Below are 26769 nucleotides of genomic sequence, written 5' to 3'. Positions count from 1 at the left end.
TGGCAGGGTGGGAATAAGAAGTATGTACCAGGTCCCGACTATGAGGAGTATTAAGGCTGCTCCTGGAGATTGTCCCCAGGCAAGCAGTGGCTCAGTGAGTCCACAATGAGAAAGGCTGAGCTTCCCCTGGCCCCAGGCACTGGGCCATGCTGTCCCCTCCAGCTCTCCCCTATATCCTACCCCTCTTCATCTTCCTCACCTGGCCCCCTCTGCCATCTGGTCTAACCTCTTTCCCCATTTCTTTCTTTCTCACTGTCTGGTCTGCAGTTTCTCCCTGGAAAGTTATACCCATTGGCTTATGTCACCACTGACTTTATGGGTAAACAGGAGCTTTCTCAAGCCGATTAGCGTTTGAAGGAATAATCTGTATTCAGAGAAAACTGTCTTAGATCTGTTGGACCAAGAAGACTGCTTGGAGGAGATGGTTGTGGGACAGGGTTTAACAGAATGGGTAGGGTTTAGATGAGGGATTTGAGACATTCCAGACCAAAGTCCAGAATGACTGTGATGTGCTAGGGGGCAGAGTTGGGAAGAGGTTAGTGAGGCCTCATCACCGAGGTCTTTGGACTTGACCCTTTGGACCCTTGGTGTCTTTTGAGAAGATATTGATGGAAGGTCAGTGCAGTGGGGGACGTCTAGGCTAGACTGGGTGAGAAATCTTTGAGGCAGGTCACCCACTGATGTTACTGATGGGCACAGTGAACAGGCAGTGACCGGGCCTGGAACTGTGGCTCAGCGCGGAACCATGTGACTGCAGCTCACACAAGCCTGACAGCAGGGAGAGCAGCTGCTTCCAGGGCTCTGAGCAGCCCTGGGACATGTGGCCCAGAGCCTGCCTGCCTGCCTATGCTGTCCCTCCAGCCCCTACACTGTCACCCATTGTCTTGTGCTTAGGAGTGCCTGGGAGTGAGGAGCAGGGGAGCGGCTGCTCCATGTGCTGTGAGCGTCTGGGTTGCAGGCGAAGCATTTGTTGGGAGTTCTCTGCAGTGGCGTGCCTTGTGCAAATGCCCAAGTACAGGTTTAGTACACTGTTGGGGGAGTTTTTGTGTCCTCTCCATCTCTGACCACCAGGACAGAACAACATCCACAGCCTGACTTGAGAGGGGTGCAGGGTTGCTGAGAATCTAAAGGTCCTTCCCAGGCTGGCCTGGGATTGCTTTGTTTGTTTGTTTGTTTGTTTGTTTCCTTCTTTCCTTCTTTCTTATATACAGAGAGGAAGATCTTCCATCCGATGGTTCACTCCCCAGGTAACCACAACGGCTGGAGCTGAGCCGATCCAAACCCAGAAGCCAGGAGCTTCTTCCAGGTCTCCCACACGGGTTCAGGGTCCCAAGGCTTTGATCCTTCCTTAACTACTTTCCCAGGCCACAAGTAGGGAGGTGGATGGAAAGCGGGGACTTCTGGGATTAGAACCAGCACCCTTATGGGATCCCAGCGCGTTCAAGGCGAGGACTTTAACTGCTAAGCTATCGTGCCGGGCCCGGCTGTCGCTTTCTTGCCTGTCATTGTCTCATCCTCTTCCCCTGCTCCCCATCTAGCCCCTCTCTCCTCAGTAGCCAGTTCTCCCACATTCCCTTGGTCCCCCTTTCCCCAAGGCCCTTTCCTTCACCAGACTTCACCAATCAGCAGGTGTGGCCCAGCCCCTCTCCACTTGGTAATAGTGCCACCCTGACTTCCCCCAGTTCTGTCTCTTGTCCTGGGGTTTTGCTCTTTGCCTCTTTGTTGTTGTTGTTGTTTTCCCCAAAACCATTAACTCGTTCTCCCTTCAGCCGTAAGAAATGTCTCATCACCCACAAGTGACTGTCCACATCTCCCAGGGCGGCTACCATAAGACACCTCAGTCCAGTCACAGACAGACTCTGTTTCCGTTTATAGGGCCAGGAAGAATGGGATCCAGGCTCTGGTTCATTTTCTGCCTGGCTTGTGGGCAGTGGCTTTTTGCTGTGACCTCACAAGGTGGGAAGAGGGAACTCTGCTAGTCTCCTCCTGGAGGCATTGGCCCTGTCGGACCGGGACCTCCAAATACAGCCATATTGGGGGTTAGACTTTTTTTTTATGGATTGATATTTTTAAATTGACTTGAGAAGCCAAGAAAGACACAGACAAAGCCCGCCCATTTTCTAGCTCACTCCTCAAATGCCTGCAGTGGTTGGAAGTAGGCCATACTGAAGCCAACAATTGGAACTTAGTCTTGGTCCCCAGTGTTGGTGTCAGGAACCAAGCTACTTTAGCCATCATCTGCTGCCTGCTGGGGTGCATGTTAGCAGGAAGCTGTTGTCTGGAGCAGAACAGGGAGTTAACCCTGGCACAAAAATAAGGGGAATGTGTATTGTAACCTCCAAGCCTGTCCTTAACATGTGACATTTGGAGACCCCCTTCAGTCTGGGGCAGCCATCATCCCCTCTGCCCCCAGGCAGGGGGCCTCCTATTCATGTATTTACTTAATGAGATGTGGCTGTGTGCATGTTGCGTGCCAGGTGCTTATCTGTGCCTGAACTGAAAACCCAAAGCCCCTGACCTCCTGGACCTTAAACTCCTGCAGAGAGAGCCAGACGGGTGCAAGCACATGCCTGGCCGTGAGCCTGCTGCTCAGGGCAGAAGATAAGACGCACTTGCCTTCTGCCAGGGCACAGGGAAGCATGGCGAGTGCTGGGGAAGGACGACCCAGTCGGCCTGCTGGGTGCGTGGATCTACACTGTGCCCTGCAAGCTGCACCTGCTCATTGTTCTCCCGGGCAGGCGTACTTGGAAGAAAGAACAGGGCAGTAGAGGAGGTGCAAGCATCAGCTCTGCCACCAGGCAGCTGTGTGGCTTGGCACATGTCACTTCTCCACTCTGGGGATCTGTTCCCTCTGAGAAAAAGGCAGGGTGTCCCCAAGTCCCTCCAGTAGCTGAGATTGGATGATTTGGATCTGAAAAAGGCTTTGAAGGAAAGCCAGGTGGCTCCTTGACACTGCACCCTGCCACGGAAGGCCCTAAGATGTGCCCAGGCTGCCCCTACCCAGGGCTGTGCATGTGACTGAACCATGGGCGGCCTCCCTGCTCCTGCCCTGTGTCTTGTGTCTGAGGCATTGGCAGGCATTCATTAACAAAAATGATTATTCAGAGAGTTACCTTGATTTTAAAATTAATTATATTTGATTGATTAAAGCACAAGCTTAAGAGATCCTAAATCTTACTTATACTTCCAATATTGATTTTTGAATTTTTTTTAAAATTTATGTGTCTAGGAAACTTTAGTGTCTTCTTGTTACGGATCTTTTATAATGACACAAGTAGACTCCTTCAACCATTTTAAACTGGCTTTTGCATTTAAGCCTTTTACAATAATTGAAGGACAGACTGAATGTTCCCGAGTCATTAAGTCAGTTGTCTGACTCGGGCAAATAACACCTAAGATTGGTGGCACTTATGTTCCCTTGTGGGTGGCAGTGCTGTTGGCAGGCTTTGACATAAAAATTACACATCAGTCACTCGGTCACGTGTTTTAGTAACAGAATCCCAGAACAGGTCCCTTAGTGTAATAGAGGGCATTCTCTCAACACTAAATACCGAAGCTGAATCCAAAAATGTGTAGATTTCATAACATAAGGAGAATGTTAGTAGGACAAACTTAATTCACATCTGTAAAAGCCTATAGCTCTTCCTAGGTTTGACAGGCACACTCTCACTAAGGCAGGAATCTGGTCCGGGCTGTGAGGGTGCATGTGTCTGGCTGTCAGGCCATGCTGACTGTCCTGCTCACAGTTCTGAACCCTCGTCCCCCAGACAGGGGCTGTCTTCGTTCCAGAGCCTTGTTGTGCACGCCCTGGTTTGACTGGGGATGCTTCTGAGTTCCCTCTCCTTGGGAAGTCGATGGCTCCTCCCCAGACTGCACCATCATTGGGTCTTTTGCTCTGAGGGTAAGGAGATGTCCAGTGTGGCCTTCAATATCTTTGAACTTAAACGTACTGTGCATTCCTTCTTAATCTCTGTAGTATTGCAGCACTTTTTAAAGATTAGCCTCCTTGGGAGGTAGAGAGAGGATATTCATCCACTCTTACTCCCCAAAAGCCCTCAACAGCAGGTGGCAGCAAAACCCACTGTGCCACAATGCAGGTCCAGGTAACGGCTGTTGTCCCGAGTGAAAACACGAATGTGCCTCCAAAAGTTCATGAACATTGTATAAGGAGAAAAACATGTATCAACTTCAAACCTTCTGTTTTTACGTGAACTTTTTGAAGTACCCCCACTCAGTGCCCTACCCATTAGTGTGCCCTTCCTGCTCTTGCTGTCCCAGGGTCTGCTCATCCTCCCATTTTTTTTTCTTTCTCATCACCCCCTCCATCCTAGGCAGTCCTAGTGATGCATTCCCAGCCCTCTCTTGGAGCCTGTTGCTACCCAGATGCCATAAAAGCTGTGTTTTGTCTTTGCCTGGCACTGGCCCGCTTCTCTGACTTCCACCTGCATCCCCAGATCCCCGGGGGACTTGAGTTATTCTCACCCCTTAGAAATCCCTTTCCTTGGCAGAATGACTGAGCCATGGACAGCGTGGGTGTGCATGGTTTTCAGATGGTTTCCAGTACTCACATGTGGGGTCCTGCTGGGGAGGAGGTGTCCTTCCTTCTCATCAGTTTGTGGGGGTTTTAGGTGCTGCTCATGGTCCAACCCACCTCCTCAGGACAGAGGCCTCAGGGCTGAGCCTGCTGTAGGAATACTGGGTGTCTGGTCAAATGTTAAACTTGTGCTGGTGCAAGGAGAATGCCAACCCCAGACGTGGCATATGGCATTGTTGCTGGGTCACCCAGTGCATTTGTGATGGTACCCCTGTTCTCTGTTTCTAGAACTTCCTACAGCCCAGCTTGGAGGTTGCTGCTGCTCTTACCAGAGCCAGGTCCTGGCTTGCCTTCTCATGAGCTGAACCACTGGCTTGGGGGTTCTTGTTTACAGATAGAAGCTGATGACGGGCATCATGGATGCTTTAAGAGCCCTTCCTGTCTACCTGCTGCTCTGCTGAAAGGCATTTTATATTCAGCTCCCGATGGTCCTCATGACAACCAAGTGAGACAGGAGAGAGTAGCTGAGCAATTTGGGCCTGGCACGATAGCCTAGTGGCTAAATGCTGGCCTTGCATACGCTAGGATTCCATATGGGTCCCAGCTGCTCCACTTCCCATTCCAGCTCCCTGCTTGTGGCCTGGGAAAGCAGTTGAGGATGGCCCAAAGCCTTGGGACCCTGCACCTGCATGGAAGACCTGGAAGAGGCTCCTGGCTTCTGATTGGCCCAGCTGCAGCTTTTGTGGCCACTTGAGGGGCGAACCAGCAGACAGAAGATCGATCTTTCTCTCTCCCCTTTTCTCTGTAAATCTGCCTTCCCAATAAAAATAATACGAACAATTGAAAAAAAGTTGAGCCATTTGTAAGGGTCTTCCTTAAAGTCTACCTGTGCTTGCCTCCCCACCCCTTACGCCCCCCACCCCTCTCCACCCCCCCATACCCCGGCCATTCATCCCAGCCCTCCCAGCCGGCTGTTCCCAGGTTCAGGTCAGCTTATGCTGATCTGCACCTTTGTTCCCTTCAGAAGGCCCGTTGTTACTTTGTAAGGCTTCCATTGAAGACCTCCCATTCCTTGTAGAGTTCCTGTTAGAGACCTACCCTGACTTCTCTCTCAAAGTCTCCACTTCAAGGGTGGGGGTGTGAGACTGGTGGGAGGAGAGGGAAGACATGGCATAATTTCAGATTCCTTCTCCACAGCCTGGGAGTACAGAGGTGGGTGGTACAGACACCAGGGCCTTTCCTTGCCCTCCTCACCAGAGCCCCCAGCCTGGCAGGGAGGAAAAAAATAGCAGTAGGCAGGCTAGGGTTCCTCCCCTGGTGTGATCACCAACTGGCTGGGTGGGCCTGAGCAGGCGGCTGGCCCGTCTGCAACCTAGGGGGTCGGGCAGGGCAGGAAGACTCCCAGAGCATCTTAGACGTGAAGCTGCAGCTGTGCTGTGCCCAGCTCGAAACAGGCATACTAGATGGGACAGTTTCCTTTTGTGGGACCTCTTGTCCACAGGAAGTACTAACTGGAGACTGTAGGGCCAGGCCAGCCCGGGGTCAGTTGGTGAAGAGGTGGCCCAACCCAGAGAATGAAAATGTCTCTCCTGTCTGTGCTCCTGGGGCCAGGTCCATCTGCTGTGGTTTTAGTGAATCCGTTTCTGTTGACCCAGTCATGACCAACAGTGCCCCTAACCCCATATATATCATTGTTCTGTGCTCTTACTTTGTCTTTAAGATTTGCTTTATTTGAAAGGCATGGTTATAGAGAAAAGGGGAAAGAGAAGAAGCTTCCATCCACTGGTTCACTCCCCAAATGTTGCAATGGCCAGAGCTGGGCCGATCTGAAGCCAGGAGCTTCTCCTTGGTCTCCATGTGGGTGCAGGGGCTCAGGGCCTTGGGACATTTTCTGCTGCTTTTCCAGGTACATTATCACAGAGCTGCGTCTGAAATGTAGCATCTGGGCCTCGAAGTAGTGCCCACAAGGGATCCTGCAAGGAGGCTTAGCCAGTTACACCATGGAGCTGGCTCTATGTTCTTTGTGTAATTGATTAGTTAACTAATTTCCATTTTTAAAAAAGATTTATTTATTTTTATTGGAAAGGCAGATATATAGAGAGGAGGAGAGACAGAGAGGAAGATCTTCCGTCCGATGGTTCATTCCTGTACCCATGTGGGAGACCTGGAGGAGGCTCCCCACTCCTGACTTCAGATCAGCTTAGCTCCAGTGTTGTGGCCACTAGGGGAGTGAACCAGCAGACAAAAGATCATTCTGTGTTTCCTCTTTGTAATTCTGTCATTCTGATAAAAAATAAATAAATCTTTAAAAAAAGAAAAAAAAAGGGGGTGGTGTTTAAGCTAGGACCATGGCAGTGTAGGAGCCCCTGTATGCAGCCTTGGCCCTGGGTGGCTTCCAGGCCAGCCTGTCAGGCCCAGCCCCTGGCCCTCACGTGGAGAAACACCAGATGTCAGCTAGTAGGGTAAATGAAGATGCCTGGCACACACAGCTTCTCAGGAGTCCCGCCCAACATGAATGCCCCTTAATATCCCCCAAGACATGCTGGCTACCCAAGTGCACTGTGACGTGGTGGCATGACCATCCCCATTCCCTAGTCCATACAGCCACATCATCCAATAGCTGTTTATGGGATCAGCCTGCTTGTTCATAATGAAGAAGGGTTTATTGCCTCCAGTAGGGGATGCAATCCAGGGGCCATGTTCCCAGTCCCTCAGAGCCCCTCTAGCAGAGAAGGAAAATGTCAGTAGAGCAAATTACTGACCCACTACTTTGGAACCCATAAATATTAAATTACTCTGGCTCTCATAGAAAATTCAAGCTCTGGTCTTTCCTGGGAGGCTATGTGTCTGGTTAATGCAAGGTGGGAGGGGACTGGCTGGCATTGCAGAGGGTGAGGCTAGGGGCTAACAGAGTCTGTAGGCTGGGGTCAGTGGGGTCAGTGCTAGCTGGAGGAGAAGCAGCGGGGAGTGGGAGGCAAAGAGCAGGGAATTGGCACAAATACCATGCTGTCCGGGCTGGGGCTCCGAGTCACCAAGGGAAGTGTTAGGGTTCTGGGCTGTACAGTTTGCGGGCGAGCTTTGAGTTGCTCACTCACTTGTTCTATTATTCTTCCTATCATGTCTGTTTCTCTTTTGAATGATCTGTTACATGGTTACATGAATTCAGGTTTAGTTTTACATATTCTTTGTATGAAAGGCAGGATGATAGAGGAATAGAGAAAGAGATTTTTCTATCTGCTGCTTAATTTCCCAAATGGTTCGTACAACCAGGGTTAGGCCAGCCTGAAGCCAGGGGCCTGGAATGTGCACATAGATATCATCAGCTGCTGCTTTAACAGGCGCTTTAGCTAGCAGGGAGCTGGATCCAAAGTGGAGTGGTTGGGACTTAAACCATTGCCGGCATCTCGGACATTGTCTTATCCCACCGTGTCACAGCGCCAGCCTCTGTTTTGCTTTTCTTATTCCAACCTAGGTCTCCAGTGCCCTGTTCCCTCCAAGGACCTCCCCTGTCAGAGCAGTGGATACTGGAATCTTCTGAATAGTGCTAGGCTGGGGGCTGGGGGCTGGGCTGCTGGCTGTCAGCCAGCCAGCTGTTGTCCTCTAATTCCCCTGTTGCAGCCCAGCCCCAAGCTCCCTACCAGCTTGTGTGCAGACTCCTGTCACATCTGCGGTTGGGGGCTGAGCGAGGTAGGGGCAGGCTGTGTCCTTAGCATGCAGAGCAGCCGGGCACTGTGCTGGTGTCATCTTACACCTTCAAGGCTCCTTCTTGCCCCTGGGGCTCCCAGGTCGCTGGGGTCTCCTAAACTTAGGAGCTGAGACTTGGTACAGAGTTCTTTAAATACCTCACACCATTGCTCTTTATGCCATGTAAGAGATGGCAAGACGTCACCTTCACCATAATGCTGCTGAAGACACCCAGGCCATAGAGAGGTGCCAGGGGGCCCCAACGGACTGTGTAGCCAGTCAGCAGCCAAACCTGGAGTCAGTCTGGCGCTCTTCATTGCTGCTTGGCTCTCAGTGTTGAACCTGGGTGTGCCTTGTTCCTGGCCTGCCCTTGTGAGCTGGTAGCCCAGACACGTGCTCTCTCTTGCAGGCATCCCCACGCTCATTGTTCTGGACCCGCAGGGAGAGGTGATCACCCGGCAGGGACGGGTAGAGGTGCTCAACGATGAGGACTGCAGGGAGTTCCCATGGCACCCTAAGCCCGTGCTGGAGCTGTCCGACTCCAACGCTGTGCAGCTCAACGAGGGCCCCTGCCTTGTGCTCTTCGTAGGTATGGTGCTCAGTGGGTTCCCTGGAGTGGGGTGCTGGATAGAGTGGTCTCCACGTGGGAGGGGCCTGTGCCTGCGCTTCTCAAAGCATGAGCCTGGACCTTTATGTCTCCACTGTAGTCTTGTCGACCCCAGTGATTTATTCATGGCTCTGCTTGGGTGGGAGGTGTTCTTGGAGCTGCTGGAGGCAGCATATGCTAGCTACCCGCTGGGCAGAATAGGTCAGGCCAAGAGGATGCCCTCAGCCATAAACTGAGCCATTGTTGGAAAGAGGCTGGGCTGCATGCACAGCAGCTGCAGGGGGCTGGGCCTCCTGGGGTCAAGGCTCATTGCAGCTGCTTCTGCAGCTCCTCTGTCCCAGCAACCTGCTTCAGGGGTCCAGGGCACATCCCTCCTCACTGGCCAACTGCATTTCTCAGGTTGGTAGCTGGGCTGGGTCCGGGCTGACCAGAGGAACAGCCACACTAGGGTCTGTGCAGGCCCATCTGCTAGCTGGGACCACTGTACCCCACTGCCTTGGGCCCTGTCAGTGCCCTGCAACTCAGCATGAGTGTGCTGGGACGCAGACCTGGATGCTGCTATGCTGACCGCAACTGAGGGGCCATTTGGTATGTATAGCATCCTCTTGCCAGTGCCAGCAGGTCTGACCTAGAAGTCCATGCCAGAGGAGCCCTAAGCAGGCAGGTTTGAGGGGATTCTGAAACTGAATTGCAGCCTGGGTCTGTGTTTCCTTGAGGCTATCCAGCCTGGGGCTCCCTGAGGAGGCCATGACCACCTGTGGAAATTCAGAAGGGGGTCCGGGGAGGCACGAGGTGATAGTGGCAGGTAGAGGTGGCTGTACACTTTGTCTGGCATCCATGGCCTCCTGCATGGCATGGACTCTGCCTGTCTGTCCCTTCCCCTGCCCTTGCTCCTTTGGGGATGCTGGGCCTGCTCTGTTACTCTCATGTGCTCAGCCTTTCCCCTAGCCCAGTCCTCTCTGCCAGCTGTGAAGTTGGCCTCCCAGCCACTGGTGTGCCCTCACCACCATCAAAACTAAGGACCACACCTCAGTCCTTACTGCCAATTCTTCTGCCATTTTCCATAAAGATTTAGAGGTCTGAGATTGTGTGACTGAGAGAAAAGTGACCAGGGTTCTCAGGACTGTTTAGGGGGAAACTCAGCTTCCCTGGTGGGTTTGGGAAGAATTTATAGGGGTGGATGGGGACTGGGGCCATTCACAGAGGCTGGTTGTTCCTGGGGAGCCTGGTATGGGAGAGCATTGTGCAGGTGTCCTTGGCTGCTATCAATGTGCACACATATGAGCATGTGTGTACATGCATGCATGCGCACAGATGTGTAGGCACATCTTAACACATGCAGGAAATGGGGACCTGTGTGCCAGGGGAAACTGTTTTCCCATTCATGTTCTACTTAGACAGCCATTTCTGCAGCTCAGGCTCTCAATGAAGCCCCACTGGGCCCCACTTCTTTGTGTTTCTTTCCCACCCCCCCACCCCCGCCATGGCAGACTCGGAGGATGATGGGGAGTCTGAGGCCGCCAAGCAGCTGATCCAACCAATAGCTGAGAAAGTCATTGCCAAGTACAAAGCCAAGGAGGAGGAGGCTCCGCTTCTGTTCTTTGTGGCTGGAGAGGTGAGTATGGGCCCCGTGGTACCAGTCTCAGAATGGTCTAACGGACCCAGACCCCAAGAGGGAAATGTGGCATGGGAACCTGTGTCATGGGGTCACAGGGAGCAGTTCCTTCCCTGCAGCTTCCTTCTTATGCAGCAGCTTTGGTTCAGCAGGCAGTCTTCCCAGGGCTGTTTCCCATGCAGGCTGCTGGGGAAAACAGCAGCCGGAATGCTGGGATCCCCTCCCTTGGTACTGGGTCAGAGCCAGGCCCCTGATGCAATGCAAAGCGTTGGCTTCTCTAGTCCTTCCTCAGTGACCTGCAAAGTGGTCTGCTTTAGGGGGGATCCTGGTTGGGTGGAGAGCCGGCACCACTGTTACCCCCAATAGGGTATAGGGTAGGATTGGAAGTTGCTGCCTGTCTCCATCCCTCACCCAAGATCTGACCCTGAAGGGCTAACTGGCGACTCTTCCCCAAGGTAAGAAGGTGGGGCCCTTGATGGGAGCCCCTTTGGCAGGTTCCTGGCCCTGCAGTATGGGTGCCTAGCAAATAGGCATTTCTACAAGACCTTCCTCTGCATTAACTTGGTCCCTGCCCCCGGTACCCGTGTGTGTCCCCTGTTGGCCAGAGCACCTGGATCCCAGGAGATTTGTAGAGAAGACAAACACCCTGGACCACCTATTTATCACCATCTCATTAGCCGCCTTGCTCTTGCTGCAAGGCCTCTGGTGAGCAGCCCAAAGCTTCCTGCCCTGCCCCTGTGAAGGGAAACCAAGAAGGCCCTGCCCTAGCTGCCTCACACAAAGGCCAAGGCTGCTCTGAGCTTGTTAAAAGCTCGCCCCTCAAAGCCAGAAGCTGGTCACATTGTGGAACAGAGGGACTCTGGCTAGAAGGCTGCAGAGGGGCCCTGGTGGTGGGGATGGGAAAAGGGACCTCCCTGGCCATCCGAGTGGGCAGGTATGTGCTGTCCTGCCTCAGAGGAAGGTTCCTCCTCAGGGCAGCCACTGTTGCAGAACCACTGCTGCGTCCCTTCAGACCTGGGCTGCAAGTAGAGACTTGTCAGTCTCGCAGGAAGTAAGTAGTCCAGGGACATGCTCTGGAGGGCCACTGTCACTGCAGAAGCCATGTTTTCCTGCCATCTGTCCACAGGCGCTGACAAGACCCCTCAGTGCCCAGGTCCCCAGCCCTGAGCTGCTGCCTTCTGCTCAATCTTTCCCCCCACCCCTCTTCTGAAACCTTAACAGGTGGGAAGATTCTCCCTCCTGTGCATGTCTGACCTAGGCTCCCACAGTAGATGTGTGGCGCTGATCCAGATGTCTCCCTTGTGCCTACCAAGAGTTTTGCTGTGTTATTATTTGGAAGGCAGAGACAGAAGAGCTCCTATCTGCTGTTTCCCTAAATGTCCACCTTGGCTGGGGCTGAGGCAGGTCACAGCCCATAGCTCAGGCCATATTTCCCACATAGGTTACAGGTCCCCAAGTGCTTGAGTCATCCCCTCTGCTTTCCAGGGGGCACACTGGCAGAAAGCTGGAATTGGAGGCAGAGCTTGGAATTGGACCTGGGCACTGCTATGGGACGTGGGCATCTCAACTGGCAACTTGACTGCTAGGCCTGCCACTCACTGCTCTATACCATGGGAGTTTTCTGTTAACTCCATGGACAGTGCCACAGAGAAGCTGACTTGACTGGCATGGCTGGCAGGTGTACTCCATTTTTGGGTAGGGAGAAGGACCATCATTTGTAGGCTTTCTGCAGACGGCCCAGTAAGAAAGCAATGGAGTTTTGGGTCCCAGAATCTGGAGAGGCGTAACTGCTGTGCCTCCTGGTCACATCATGCCTGAGCTTTTGTTTATGGGGTGTGGGGTGAGGGTGTCCACTTTCTTTCATTCCAGTCTGTAGTGGATAGCATGAGAGGGCATCCCAGTGGATCTCTTTTTCTTCTTGTCTTTGCATTTCTGGGTTTATCTTTGAGCTAGGCTGTGTCTGATACTTGGAACCCTCACCTAGATAGCCACTGGGCGTACGTGAGAAAGTGCAAGCCTTCGTCTCAGATCAATACAGTGAGGCAGGGCACCTCTGGGTGTGCCTGAGTGGCCCTGTATTCTGTGCTTGGCTGCCTGTGTAGTTCTCTCTCTTTTTTTTTAAATGTATTTATTTATTGGAAAGTCAGATATACTGAGAGGAGGAAAGATAGAGAGGAAGATCTTCCGTCCGATGATTCACTCCCCAAGTGAGCGCAATGGCTGATGCTATGCCGATCCAAAGCCAGGATCCAGGAACTTCTTCCGGGTCCCCCACACGGGTGCAGGGTCCCAAGGCTTTGGGCCGTCCTCGACTGCTTTCCTAGGCCACAAGCAGGGAGCTGGATGGGAAGTGGAGCAGCCAGGATTAGAACCAGCTCCCATATGGGATCCTGACGCGTTCAAGGTGAGGACTTTGGCTGCTAAGCCACGCTGCCGGGCTCCTGCCTGTGCAGTTCTTAACCTCCCTGGAACCGCCAGCAGATGATCCGCTATTTCTGTTTAAAAACACTGGGCCTGGCATGATAGCCTAGTAGTTAAATCCTCACTTTGCAACCACAGGGATCCCTTATGGGTGCCGGTTTGTGTCCCAGCTGCTCCACTTCCCATCCAGCTCCGTTTGTGGCCTGTGAAAGCGGTAGAGGATGGCCCAAGCCTTCGGATCTTGCACCCATGTGGGAGACCTGGAAGAGGCTCCTGGCTCCTGCTTTTGGATCATTTCAGCTCTGGACATTGTGGCCACTTGGGAAGTGAACCAGCGGAAGATCTTCCTCTCTATGTCTCCTTCTCTTTTTAAATCTGACTTTCCAATAAAAATAAAATAAATCTTGGGGGGAAAAAACACAAAACACTCCAGAGTCAAAGTCTGGGTTGGCCTCAGACACTCCATGGCAAGGCTGCAAATGACTGAGAGCTGGTTGCAGAGATGAGCGATCCAGATCCCAGTGGTGCGAGTCGCAGTGTCGGGTCAGGTTTCAGTTGCTCAGCTTCTCCCTAACAGACATTCTGGAAGGCAGCAGGTGCTGGCTGAGTGTCTGGCACTCCTGTGGGAGGTCCCAGTGGAGTTCCTGGCTCTTAACTTTGGCCTGATCCAGGCATGGGCCCTGTTGGAGGCATTTGGGGAGGGAACCAGTAGATGGGAGGTTTTCTTCCACCCTTTCAAATGAATAAAGAAACTTTTTTTGTAAACAGTCAAAGGATACCACATGTTTTTTAAAAAAGGGAAGACACAGGCACACTGCCTTTGTGGTAATCAAGCTGGTTTGCCCCAGGGGTACGCAGGAGTTTATCAGTGTCCCCTACTTCTCCAGCAGGTGGTGGCCCCTTCTGTCTATGCCTGCTGTCAGGACGATGGGCTGGGCACAGCTCCATGCCATCTGGGCAGGGCGGGGGCCTCATAGTTCCTTTCTGCAGCACTTACTCGTGTTCTCTCCCTTCGGTGACTTCTAGGATGACATGACCGATTCCCTGCGCGACTACACCAACCTGCCCGAGGCTGCCCCTCTGCTGACCATCCTGGACATGTCGGCCCGGGCCAAGTACGTGATGGACGTGGAGGAGATCACCCCCGCCATCGTGGAGGCCTTTGTGAATGACTTCCTAGCAGAAAAACTCAAGCCAGAGCCCATCTAGTGGGGCCACGGCCTCCTGGGGCCTTATTTAAAACTCTCCTCCTTCTCTTCTTCCTCCTCCTCCCCCCTCCTTTCCCAGCCCTGGGACTTCCCTGGCGTGTCCTGAGTCGCACAACTCGCGTGCCCCACCTCTCTGGGGTGCTTTCTCTTTGTATTCACTCCTCAGCCAACACCCTAGGGTGTGCAGCCTCCCAGTGGCAGCAGAAGAGCCCACCATGTTTGGAAGCTCCATGTGGCATCCATAGGGGTGGCACCACCCAGCCAGGATCAGGGCGGCTTCGCTCCGTCCAGGTCCCTGGCTATCAGCGATGGGTCCGCCACCGTGGTATTCTTTGTGTGTGCGGGTGGTGAATTGGGGCTTCAGCTCCGGTTCTGGCTGCGGCTTGAGAGCATCCTTTCCTAAGTGGTATCCTCCCTATCGGCCCAGGGAGCTACTGATCTGAAAGGAAGCTTGCAGAGTATTTTTGGTGGGAAAAATGAGTAGCTAAGATGATGATTCCTACAGTAATAGCTTTCGTCCAACTGCAACCCTCCCTTCCTTTCATCCCTTTCTTCCTTGCTGTTGACCTTCCCAATGTCTCTGCCTCCTCATAGAGAACAGCTCCTATTCTTATGGAATTTTGTGACTGAATTCTGCCCCTTTGGCACCCTCGCTGGCACAGTGCCACGTCTGAGGTCCCTGTATCCCCTTTGGTGACCCTATCACTCCCTGTTCTTTTCAAAGCAGAAATCCCCAGACGCCTAGCTTTTCCCTAGAATCCTGCAGAAGGAGCTGCACCCTGGGGTCCTGTCCGGCAGAAGCCTTGCGAGGAGCTCTTCTCCCAGGCCTGTTGACTTCTCATCCAGCAGCGGCTGTGTTCTTGGGAGTCGGGCGGGGGCTTTGGCCTGGGGATTTCTGAGGTTTTCCTCTTCAGTGGGCCTTGAAACCATCTCAGGCCTTACTCCGGGATCTGCTCAACACCGAAGCTGTGCACGTGGAGAACCCAGCCCCGCTAAGGAGCTGCTAGCCCCTGCTGAACTGGATTGTTGATCTGTAGTTCAGAGGTACCCCAATTAGTTGGTGATGAGACTGTTTGATGTTGCCAGCTTGAAATGCCGTCACTTAGCAAGAAATAAAGCAGGCATCTCTGGACGTTGTCAAGCACTTGGCCTTTCCTGCCCTGAGTTACAGCCTTCTGTGGGGAGGGGTGTGCACCAGCCAGGGCTGGGCAGTACAAGGCATGGCTCAGAACCTTCATGGGCCACATCCCAAACTTTCAGAGTTCCAAGCCCTGTAGTGACTGTTGGTCACATCCTGGTTTGCACAAGCCAGGATGCTTGATGGATTCGATGCCTGTTGCAGGTCTCCTGCGGGTTGGCCATCATCCCTCCTGGCTGGACCAAGTAGCTGTTGCAGAGGGAGTCCCTTGGTCACCCACCTTGGATGCTCTTTTTTTCCCTCCCTGAAGGAAGCCAAGTGGCCTGAAGCCTACCAAGGCTGCTGTTGGAAACACAGGCATCACATGGGGCCCTCCCTGGGAATATCCGTGCCAGGGAAAGGGACCCTGTAACCTAGCTGCATCGTGGGGTGTAGCAGCCCCAGGGTATGAGATAAGTCTGGCTGCCCTTGGAACGTGTGATTTCTGGGTCCTATCTGAGATTGCCGTGGAGGAAAGGTGATCCTGAGCAGCCGGCACAAAGTCCAAGGAGTTGCTGCAAATGGCTGCAACAGGACAGCCAGGCCACCTAGGAAGCCAGCAGCCTGTCCTGGGCTGGCTGCTCGGAGCTTGCCGCAGTTGGTACTGATGCCAGAGTTCCCCTTTTAGGGTGGAGATGTGGCAGGTGGTTGAGGACAGAGGGGAAAGGTGACTGAAAAAGCTGAGCCCCTGCAGAGGCTGCAGTACGAAAGATCCCTTTCTCCAGGGTACAGACCAAGTGGGTGGCACGGTGACTCCTGCCACTCGGCTTTCTTACACTCGTCATGGCTAATTGGAAGCAGCTTCTAATACCAGCCTGGAGGCACTTGGGGCTTCCACCGGCATCCAGGGCAGAGGAGAATGGGGGGCTAGGGGGGAACCTGCCCTGCATGTTAATGCAGGAAGGTGGCTGTAAAAAGGCCACCCTGAGCTCCCAGATCTCTTTGTGCCACAATGAGTTCCAGATCCCACTGTGCCCTTCTCACAGTGGAGAGGAGGCTGTTTTCCCCCCGCCCCACCTGTCTCCCCTTATTAAAGATGTGTTTAAGAAAGAAGGGCTGTGTTTGGAATTGCTGTGTCCAGTGGACAGACGGGAACCAGATGCTTTTCCAGGCACAAGGTGGCCTCCTGCCATGGTTCCCCCACCCCTAAGTAAGCGTCCCGGAGCTCAGTGGCTAGCACTTTTCTGAGCATACAGAGCCTGCACTGCTGTTTTGGCACCAGCCTGCCTTCAAGTGGTGGTTTCCAGGCAGATTTTGTTTTTTCCTGTTGCCTGCCATAAAGCTGTTCCGCCTCCTGCTGCCCTGTCCCAGGGCCACAAACAGTCTAGCAGTGGTGTACACAAGACAGGATGTGCCCGAGGGGTGGGTTGATGGGACCTTCGGGAGAAAGCTGCACGTGTGTTTGGGGATCCTTATGCAGGTGGGGGTCCTGCACAGGAGCTCTGCATGTGTGGGATTGTGTGAGTCCCACGTGCTCTGGTCACACAGGTACCAGCAGGTACATTCCATTTACACTTGCCTGGCCTCCCTGGGCAGGCCTACACTTGCTGCACAGGACTGGAAGCCGCCATGGTACAGATGGTGAGGGGGTGTCAAAATAGGACTGTTGGCCTTAGGAATGGCCCTGCATCTCCTTTGGGGGAAGAGGGTCTGCCTAGGGAACCCAGGGCTGGCTTGGGGGCGCTGAGCCCACGAGGACCTTTCCAGGTGGCCTCTGCACAGGTGTCTGAAATGAGCACCTCACCCAATCCCTCACTGTTGCCACGAACAAGAACAAAAGCCCATCTTTCTGCCCTCCAGGCAGCTGGGAGACAGGCACAGCTGTTGACTCTGAATTTCGTCATTTGTGCCTGTGATCCATGAGCGTTTATGAAAGTATTTCCCAGGAACCAACAAGTTGAGGTAGGAGGTTTCAGAATGATAGAGAGGTCTTCTATCCCCCTGGTTTACTCATCAAGTGGTTGCAATGGACTGGATCGAGCCAGGACCTTCTTCAGGGCCTCCGTTGCCTACCATGAGCTACTGCTTCTGGGCTTGCAAGGAGGTTCTTCAAGATCTGCAGCTAACCTGGGGCAGGCAGCACAGGGCTCCAGGTGAACTCAGGTGCCCAGATGCCTGCTTGGTCTGGGGCCCTAGTGGTCTAACCAGGGGCCAGTGCCTGTGGCTGGATCAAGGGGAAAACTTTCTGAAGGGCATTGGTAGGGGCTCCCAATAAGAATGCCAGACACTTGGAAAGGCTGCAGCTACAAGGCAAAACAGGGCTAATATTGCCTGCTGTGTCTCCAAAACTTTTGCCCAATACACAGCTGTACTTCACATTCTTTCTTTTGCACTGATGATGGGGGCAATCCATGCATGGCCACCTTTAATACCTCTTGGGCAAAAAAATCTTGTGAGACACCCTCTCACAGGACTTTAAAACCAGGCCAAGTCCCACCCCTCCCTCCAGCACTGGGAGCAGGCTTTGAGGCGCGTTTGCCACCTAGTGGTAGAAGTCACCAGCGCTGCTCTGCCTCCACACAAAGCCATGGGGAGCCTGGCCAACATCCTGACAGTGCTTGCCTTTCAGTTAAACAGGGTTTCTCTTGTTGCTTATTGCTCTCTCATCTCTCATTGCTCAGTTTTTTATTGCTGCTTACTGGGAAGATGGTAACAGAACAAATGTCAGGCTCAGAAAAATTCATGATAGTGATTTTTCAGTACCATTAATGCAAATGGGAACTTCACTGCCACTTGGTTATTTAAAACAAAGGACACTTTTCCTCCTCAACCTGCACTGCATATGAGCCACTGACTGGAACTTGACTGTTTTTGGTTGTTGTTTAAGATTTCTTTTCACTGGAAAGTCAGATTTACAGAGGAGAGATAGAGAAAAATCTTCAACTGCTGGTTTACTCTCCAAGTCGCTACAATAGCCAGAACTGAGTTGATTCGAAACCAGGAGGCTGGAGCAGCTTTTGGGTTTTCCACGCGGGTGCAGGTCCCAAGGCTTTGGGCCATCCTCGATTGCTCTCCCAGGCCACGAACAGGGAGCTGGATGGGAAGTGGAGCAGCCGGGACATGAACTGGAGCCTATATGGGGTCCTAGCGGATCCAAGGTAAGAACCTTAGCTACTAGGCTATCGTGCCAAGCCAAGGACTTTGCTTTCTTACCCCTCTCATTCCCAAACAATCAAGACAGACTCAGAATGCTTGGGAGTACCTTGTACTTCCATCTGTAAACCAGGTAAGGTGTTATAACTTTTTCTGTAGCCATTGTGACCAAAGCTATCAGGAATTTAAGTGATAGGATTACTTTCGAGCTATAGACGTGACTTTCCTTTTGGGGATTTGCTTCAAGTTGTTGAAGCCAAATGCCCACGGACTTGCGTGGAGTTGGTTCCCCACATAGCTGTGTTTACACCTCTGCACCACTGTGTTGCACAATGGCTGGGGCTTGCCTCTAAATCCACTGGCCAGGGCCAAAGGGGCTCAAGGGTGGTCTGCAGGCCCCTAGGCCAGAGTGGGGCATCAGAGTTGTGCTTCAGCCTGTCCCCCACCCCTTAAGCATTGGGCACACACCCTCCTACCCCCTGGAACCTGCAAAGCAACCACATGTGGTAGATCATGTTAGATTCTTACTAGGGAGTTGGGGGGAGTAGGGAAGGGAGGGGGCCCACAGGCATCTCCCCTGGAATGGCTCAATGGCTCCCTAGGAATTCAGACCACTGCAGGACCCTCACCCTCGGGACAGAAGGGACACAGTGAAACCTTCCATTCTTAACTCAACCTTTCCAAACCTATTTGTGGGTTCCAGGCAGTTCCTGAAGTGAGCCCATGATCCAGTCTGCCTGCTTGCTTCTCACTTCTCACGAATACAGGGATACTAGGTGCAAGTGTCTTCATATCCCTGGCTACTCCCTGGGCTGGCACCAGGGGAGTAAAGCTTCAGCCTGCCTTCTTCCCCAGGCTGTGCCCCAACCCTGTCAGAGCCCTCCAGTTACACAGCACCCAGGGCCACTGGCCTTCTCCCCAGCACTCTGTTCTGTGCAGGAGAGGATGACCTGTAATTGGTAACTGCAGTGATTACACGTACCCATGCCATCACACAAAATGGGTTGGAAAACGGGCAGCCAGAAAGGCAACAGGCTCTCAACCAACACAGGACAGTGGGAGATTTTTGTCTAAAGATTTTATTTTTACTTGGAAGAATTATACATAGGTCTTATGGTTCACTCCCCAAGTGGCCGCCATGCTCAGAGCTGGGCTTGTCTGAAGCTGGGAGTCATGTGCACTTTCTGGGTCTTCCATGTATGTGCAAGGGGTCCTGAGAACGTGGGCCACCCCTCACTGCTTTCCCAGGTTATAAGTAAGGAGCTGGATCAGAAGAGGAGCATCTGAGACTTGAACTGGTGCCCATATGGGATGGAGGTGAAGGGTTAGCTTGCTGTGCCATAGCACTGGCCCCAGTGTGGAAGGTTTTGCACTCAGCTTCCTCATTTCTGCATAAGCAGAGCTGACAGGGAGATTGCCCTGCACATAATCATTGGCCTCTCTGTGACAGTCTGAACAGATGTCTTGGAGCCTGGCACATCCCAGCTCAGAGCAGCTGGTTTTGAACAGTAGGCCCTGACTCTTAGTAAGGGCTTTCTCAGTGTCCCGGAAAGGGACAGACAGACCTTGAGACCCTGACCATGCTTCAGATTCCTCATGTCAGGTGCAAGGATTTACCACTGACCAAGGATCAGGAGTGACCCGGTCCTGACCCATCCCAATGCTCGTGACTACAAAGCACCCGCTGGTGGGTGGAGGGACTCCCTCCCTGCTCAAGGTGATGCCTCAGGAACTTTCTGAGCACAACATGCTTCTTAATTTCTCAACACTTGCACAGGTTAGCTCTGTGTGCTGTCACCAGAGGGAGAAGAGACAGATGCTCAAAGCTGGTGGAGACACAGGAGACCTCAGGAATTCTGACCCTGGTTATTTTTGAGGAAAACAGAAACTCCACGACATGTTGGTTTTCTCCCTCCAATAACCATACAGTGAATGGCACCTTGCCTACGACATGCCTCTTGAATGTGGCCTGGGAAACACCGGTCACCTGCCCTGCTGGTCTCCTCACACTGGGCAGGGAAGAAGGATCCTCTCTTGGTGCTAACTCCTGCTCCTGTTCCCAAGGTCTGCTCTTGCTCGCAGCTGCCGCTTCCCTTCAAACAGCAGGATGCTGGCAGCCATGGCCGAGTTCAGGCTGTCCACACCGGGCACAACAGGGATCAACAGCCTCTTGCCTCCAGTGCGCTCAGCCAGCTGCAGCGACTCCAGGCTCACGCCATGGGTCTCTCCACCGATCACCACAGCTGCTGGGGCCCCTGTCCAGTCCAAGTCATAACTCTGGACCTCAAGGTCAGGGAGCCAGTCTCTACTGGCTCCAGCTTCTAGATCTTCCTCATCCTTTTCGGGCTTGTGAAACTTGAGGAATCGTCGGTCACATGCACTGGGTTTATTAGATGCTTGGGCCTGGGCATACAGGCCACAGTTGTCTGCCACATAGACTCGGGTGTCGGGGGGTAGGTGGTCTGGCACAGCTTCCCATTCCAAGTTGTTGACAATCGGCACCTGGAAGTGAGCGCCCATACCAGCCCGCAGCACTTTGGGCTCCCAGGCATCCACGCAGCCTAGAAACAACATATAGCCAGGATTTACCAACCTTGCCACTCTAATGTCTAGATTCTGATGAGGGGGCATAGTGAGTTACTGAGAAGCAGGACTGTTTGCTCCCTGAGGTGGCCATGGCCAGTACATGGCAAGCGCGAGCAGTGTCTAATCATCCTTTCCCTACCTGCTATACACAAGGAATTAATACAGTCCTGGGGAAAAAATAATGGTGCAGTTGGTAAAGCTGCAGCCTTCAACACTGGCCTCCCTCTTGAGTCCCAGCTGCTCCAACTGCCCAGTCAGCTCCCTGCTGACGTGCCTGGGAACATCTGCACAAGACCACCCAAGTACCTGGGCCCCAGACACCCATGTGGGACACCCTAAGGAAGCTACTGGCTTCTGCCTGGTTCGGCCTTAGCTGCTGAGGCCACCTAAGAAGCAAACCAGTGGAGAGAAGACACCTCTCCCTCTCTGTGGCTCTTTCAAATAAATTCTTTTTTTAAAATTTATTGCAAAGTCAGATATACAGAGAGGAAGATCTTTCGTCCAATGATTCACTCCCCAAGTGATCACAACAGCCAGAGCTGAGCTAATCTGAAGCCAGGAGCCAGGAGCTTCTTCCAGGTCTTCCAAGGTGTAGGGTCCCAAGGCTTTGAGACGTCCTTGACTGCTTTCCCAGGCTACAAGTAGGGAGCTGGATGGGAAGTGGCGCTGCCAGGATTAGAACCAGTGCCCATATGGGATCCCAGCACATTCAAAGCAAGGACTTTAGCTGCTAGGCCACAGTGCTAGGCGCTGAAGTAAATTAATCTTAAAAAACAGAAAAACTAAACAAAGTCTCAGCCCCAAATGCCTCCTGATGCAATAAGTGGCAGCATCAAACTGACATTCATGCAGATAGCTGCAGTGGCACAGCGAGGATACATGGAAAACCACTGCTTAATGCAGGACTGTGAGGAAGAGGCCATGAGACGCCAGGACAGGGAGACGAAGGCAGCGGGCAGTTTCAAAAAGGCTGGGCTCACGAGGCTGAGAAACACTTGTTTAACGCTGTTGAAGGTTTTTAAGCCAGTCTGTGATAGAGTCTGATGGATACTGGAGGAAGGCCAGTGGGGCTTCAGTGTTCAATCTGGTCTGCAGCCTGGAAGACACCTGAGATGGGGATGTGAGGCGGCAAGTGCAGTCCTCCCTGGACCCAAGGCCAAGCCTTAGGCAGTGGATGGGGGCGGGGAGTGGCAGAGAATGTGCTTGCGTCTGCAGGTACACTCCTCCAGTCACTCCAAAGGCCAGAGTGGAGTCAGGCTAAAGCCAGATTCATCTGGTGTCCCAGGTGGATACAGGGGCCTGTACTTGGGGCACTCTACACTCCTTTCTCAGGCATATTAGTAGGGAGCTGGACTGGAAGTGGAGCAGCTGGTAGCACCCACATGGGATGCTGGCACTGCAAGCAGCAGCCCTGACACAAGTTTTTAAAAAGTTAATTTATCAAGCATCAGAAGTGAACTAGGCAATCAGATCTTAGAAGGAGAGTAAGACATGGAGATATACCCTCAACCATGAGCCTCCCCACCAGGGCAGGAGTAGGAATCAGCAGCTGGGCTGGAGGTCAAGAGGTGAGGATTAGGATCCAGACAACAGGCCCAGCTCTGTGGGGGGAGTTCTGTAGTCGGCCCCCTCTACCTGGGGGTACTAGGGCATGGAGAGATGGCTCTTCACATGGCTGACACTGGGTACCGTGCCAAGTGCTTCCCATCCTTTCTTGCCCTAACTTTTACATGCCAGCCACTACGGTCAACATGACCACATCTGCCATCACAGTACTCAACAGTACCTCGCTCTCACGCTGGCAAAGTCCTCCAACAAGGTGTGCCTGGGAAGAGGCACACAGGGCAATTTGGGCAAGTTTCAGCAGTGACTGCAAAGGCTGGATGGCAGCCCAGTAAATGGTCCGCCCTCCCCTCTGCCTTCCAGGTGTCCTAACAGGCTCTTCACGCAATCTGTGTGGAATTGACCTGCTGACCCCATTCCTTCTACAGGAGCTAGAGGTCAGGAGCAGAAGGGGATCTTGTACCCCGCCATTTGGGAACGTGAAAAACCCAAAGGACCCAATCCTGGTGCATGCAAGGAGAGGTCTTTAGCCGTTAATAGTCCGGTCCCCAAGTTTTTTTTTTTTTCCCATGAATGACAAGTAATTTAACCAGCCACTAGCAGGTTTCAAAATCATCTTTAAAAATAATTAACATAATCAGAATTACTCATGTAGCAGGCACACTGCCAAGCACTTCCAGTCCACCTAAAAATGGGCTCTCTTACCTTTGGTGAGTAAGACCCTGCTGCAGCCTGCCCCGGCGGCGGATCGCAGGACTGTGCCCAGGTTTCCAGGATCACGGAGGTTGTCACAAATCAACAGTAAAGGCAGTGAATGGCAAGGCGGACTCTCTGGATACATCATCTTACTATGGTCAGGTTTGGCAAAAATGCCTGAGGAAACACAACAGGAGGTACATCTGTTTGCAATAATCTTTTTTTCACTTATCATTTACTTCTACATTAAGTGCACAGGGAACACACAGATACTTAATTGCTAAAAAGCTTCAAAGTTAGAACCCAATGCAATGGCTCAACTGGCTAATCCTCCATCTTCAAGTGCTGGGATCCCATATGGGCACCCCACCGGTTCATGCCCTAGCTGTTCCACTTCCCTTCTAGCTCCCTGCTTGTGGCCTGGGAAAGCTTTGGGACCCTGGAAGACCCAGAAAAGGCTCCTGGCTTTGGATCAGCTCAGCTCTAGCTACTGTGACCATTTGGAGAGTAAACCAGCAGATAGAAGATCTTTCTGCAAATCTTGCTTTCCAATAAAATAGATACATCTTTTTTTTTTTTAAAGATTTATTTTATTTTTATTGGAAAGGCGGATATACAGAGAGGAGAGACAGAGAGGAAGATCTTCCGTCAGATGATTCACTCCCCAAGTGAGCGTAACAGCTGATGCTATGCCGATCCGAAGCCAGGAGCCTCTTCCTGGTCTCCCACGCAGGTACAGGGTCCCAAAGCCTTGGGCCGTCCTCGACTGCTTTCCCAGGCCACAAGCAGGGAGCTGGATGGGAAGCGGGGCTGCCGGGATTAGAACCGGCACCCATATGGGATCCCGGGCACGCAAGGCAAGGACCTTAACCACTGTGCCACTGCGCCGGGCCCAAAATAGATACATCTTAAAAAAAATTAAAACTACATTAAAATTCTACTAGTGCTGTTTCCTTCCCAATGTTTTTAAGTAGCGCATCATTTCAGAACCTGTTCTGTACATCTGCGTACATGCAGGCGCAGCTGTCCATGTGCTTGTAGATGCACTTTTTATTTGCCTTAGGAAAAATTCACAGGGCTGGCATTGTAGCACTGTAGGTTAAGCTATTACTTGTGGAGCAAGCATCCCATGTGAGAGGCCACTCCACATCCTAACCAGCTTCCTGCTAATGCCTGGGAAGGTACATAATGGCTCAAGTACTCAGGCCCCATCATCCACACGGGCACCCCAGATGGAGTTTCTGGCCTTGGCCTGCCCCAGAGCCAGCTGGCGGCAACCATACTGGGGTGCGAACTAGCAGATGAAATGTTTTCAGTTGGTTCTGCCTTTCAAATGTAAGCCTTTTTTTTTAAAAGAAAATACTTTATGTATCATTCTGTAATCATCTTATTCAATAACATGTCATAAGGAATTTCTTTCAGTTGCTACTGGCACTTTGTGCCATGAAGGTTCTCATGGTTCTTCCTGTACTGGTGGATACGTTTGGGTCTCCTCTTTACTCCACGGTGACTGTCCCTGTGAGGATGCCCTAGGCACACATGCAAGCGATTCTCTCAGACACACAGGTAAGTGACAGGGACACATGGGAATGTTCACTCTCACTGTTAGCAAATGAAGTCAAACTGCCATCCCCACAGTTCCTGAAGTTTTATGGAAGGTATTGAAAAGAAAAAACTAGAAAACAGACTAATGCTAAAATAAAAATAGATTTAGAGCCTATGAGATTTCTGTGGTGTGGATGTGTACATAGCCACAGGCGACATCATGAAGCACGATGCTTACTGCAGAGATGACGACCACGGGCCCTGTGCTAAGCTCTTTCACATATTCACAGTGAAGAAAGACCTGATTTTTTTTTTTAAGATTTATTTTTATTGGAAAGGCAGATATACAGAGAGGAGGAGAGACAGAGAGGAAGATCTCCCGTCCAATGGTTCACTCCCCAAGTAAGAGCTGGAGCTGAGCCAATCTGAAACCAGGAGCTTCTTCTGGGTCTCCCATGCAGGTGCAGGATCCCAAGGCTTTGGGCTGTCCTTGACTGCTTTCTCAGGCCACAGGCAGGGAGCTGGCTGGGAAGTAGAGCTGTCGGGATTAGAACTGGCATCCATATGGGATCCCAGGTGCATTCAAGGCAAGGACTTTAATCGCTAAGCTATGGCACCGAGCCCAAGACCTGATTCCTTTCAAGAATGCTCACAAAGCATTGTATATAAAGATTTCACTCAAGACCTGATTCCTTTCAAGAATGCTCACAAGGCATTGTATATAAAGATTTCACTAACATTGTTATATATAATTAATTCAGTAAATAGGCTACTGCCTGAGGTTAGAAAAGGAATGAAACAGACTTACATTTAAATGAAGCAATGAAGAATTTAGGATTTTTACAAGAGACAATGCAAGTACAAAGACTCATCTACCAGTCAGGGCAGTGGGATGGCACTGGGCACTGGGCTCCTGACTGGCTCAGCTTTGGCCGCTGCAGCCACTTGGGGAGTGAACCAGCAGATGAAAGATCTCTCTTTTTCTCACTCTCCTTTTCTTTGTATATCCGCCTTTCCAACAATAAAATGCTTCTGGAGCAAGGAGGTCAGTGAGAGGTAGCGAATGCCACACTGACGGGAGCCTGTGCCACGATGGGCCAAATCTGTCCACAAATGTGCTCTCAGAAATGGCCTGAAAAACTCCAGGCCTGGGGGATAGTGGTTCCTCCTACAGCAAAACTCTGGCTTCCGCAGCAGCTGAAACTGCTGTGCCCCACAGCGGCCTGAGGACTCTGGGGGGAGGGCGGTCTTAAGACTGGGCAGTTACCCTGAGTTTGGGTCAGGTAACTTGTGTAGCTATGTAACAAAGACTAGACCCCGAGGGACAAACGGTGCGATCACTGACCCATTATTCCTTGCGGGGTTACCAGGTCGGACCAATCCTTGATGTCCTCAAATTTCACCTTGATGAGGCTGACGCCCCGCAGCTTCTCCAGGGGCAGCTCCCTGAGGTACTCCAGGCGGCTGAAGAAGAACACCTGGGGCACCGCGCCCGCCCTGAGCGCGTCCGCGATCAGCCGGCGACCTTCCAGCAGGATCTTGCCTTGCTTTTCCCGAAACGGCCTGGATTTCACGATGGTCATGACACTGCTGTGGGCCGAAACAGAGAGACGTGAGTGACTGCCCACTGCCTCCCCTCAGTTCTGACGGCTTTGCAGGGACGGCCACGCGGGTCCCATCACCTCAGCCTCCTGTCTCCGGCGAAAGCCTTGTCGTAGCGGAGCCCGGTCTCCTCCCACGTGCTGGGCCACCGGGACGCGGACGCCTGCGGCGGCTGCTCCGGCAGCTCGGGGGCCTTGGCTTCCGACGCCGCCGGGCGGGGCGGCTTCCCGGGAGCGCGCTTCCGCTCGACCACCTCTCCGGATGGAAATGTCAGCTTCACCGGGCTCCGCCGCAGCGCCCGCACCCAGCACCGCGCGTCCAGGTCCGCGGGTGGCACCACCGGCCGCAGCGGCGCCCGCAGCCCCAGGAGCACGCCGCCCGCCAGCGCCGCCATCTTGCCGGCGCGGGGGAGTTGCGTCACTGCGGCGCGCCGACGAG

At 52.6% G+C, this 26769-nt stretch overlaps 2 protein-coding genes across 2 annotated transcripts in view; one reads left to right on the top strand and one right to left on the bottom strand.

The window, feature by feature from the left end:
• NXN (nucleoredoxin) overlaps positions 1-15210 on the top strand; it is a 149881-nt gene extending 134671 nt beyond the window's left edge. Inside the window, exons 6-8 of the mRNA XM_041001262.1 lie at positions 8628-8807; positions 10316-10440; positions 13888-15210. Of these exons, the coding sequence (XP_040857196.1) occupies positions 8628-8807; positions 10316-10440; positions 13888-14070 (488 nt within the window). The 3' untranslated portion in view covers positions 14071-15210. The remainder of the gene's footprint in view (positions 1-8627; positions 8808-10315; positions 10441-13887) is intronic.
• Positions 15211-19467: 4257 nt separating this feature from the next.
• On the bottom strand, positions 19468-26725 carry MRM3 (mitochondrial rRNA methyltransferase 3). The gene is made up of 4 exons (XM_041001332.1): positions 26412-26725; positions 26075-26319; positions 23194-23361; positions 19468-20900 (listed from the first exon to the last, which is right to left on the bottom strand). Exons 1-4 carry the CDS (start codon positions 26723-26725, stop codon positions 20380-20382), a joined length of 1248 nt encoding a protein of 415 aa, XP_040857266.1. The 3' UTR covers positions 19468-20379.
• Positions 26726-26769: the final 44 nt, after the last annotated feature.

Source organism: Ochotona curzoniae, unplaced genomic scaffold (assembly GCF_017591425.1).
Source record: "Ochotona curzoniae isolate NIBS_2020 unplaced genomic scaffold, NIBS_Ocur_1.0 scaffold_2453, whole genome shotgun sequence".
In the NCBI taxonomy this organism is placed as follows: Eukaryota; Metazoa; Chordata; class Mammalia; order Lagomorpha; family Ochotonidae; genus Ochotona; species Ochotona curzoniae.
The sequence above is the reverse complement of the archived record's forward strand: the minus strand, read 5'-3'. Positions and strand labels throughout refer to the sequence as shown.

Bases quoted from the DNA above. Each gene is read 5' to 3' on its own strand.
- MRM3 (XM_041001332.1), bottom strand. From the start codon at position 26,725: ATGGCGGCGCTGGCGGGCGGCGTGCTCCTGGGGCTGCGGGCGCCGCTG. The intron at 26,320-26,411 runs GTGATGGGACCC...TTCGGCCCACAG, and splicing joins GCCGGAGACAGGAGGCTGAG to CAGTGTCATGACCATCGTGA. The intron at 20,901-23,193 runs GTAAGAGAGCCC...TGTTGTTTCTAG, and splicing joins CAGGGTCTTACTCACCAAAG to GCTGCGTGGATGCCTGGGAG.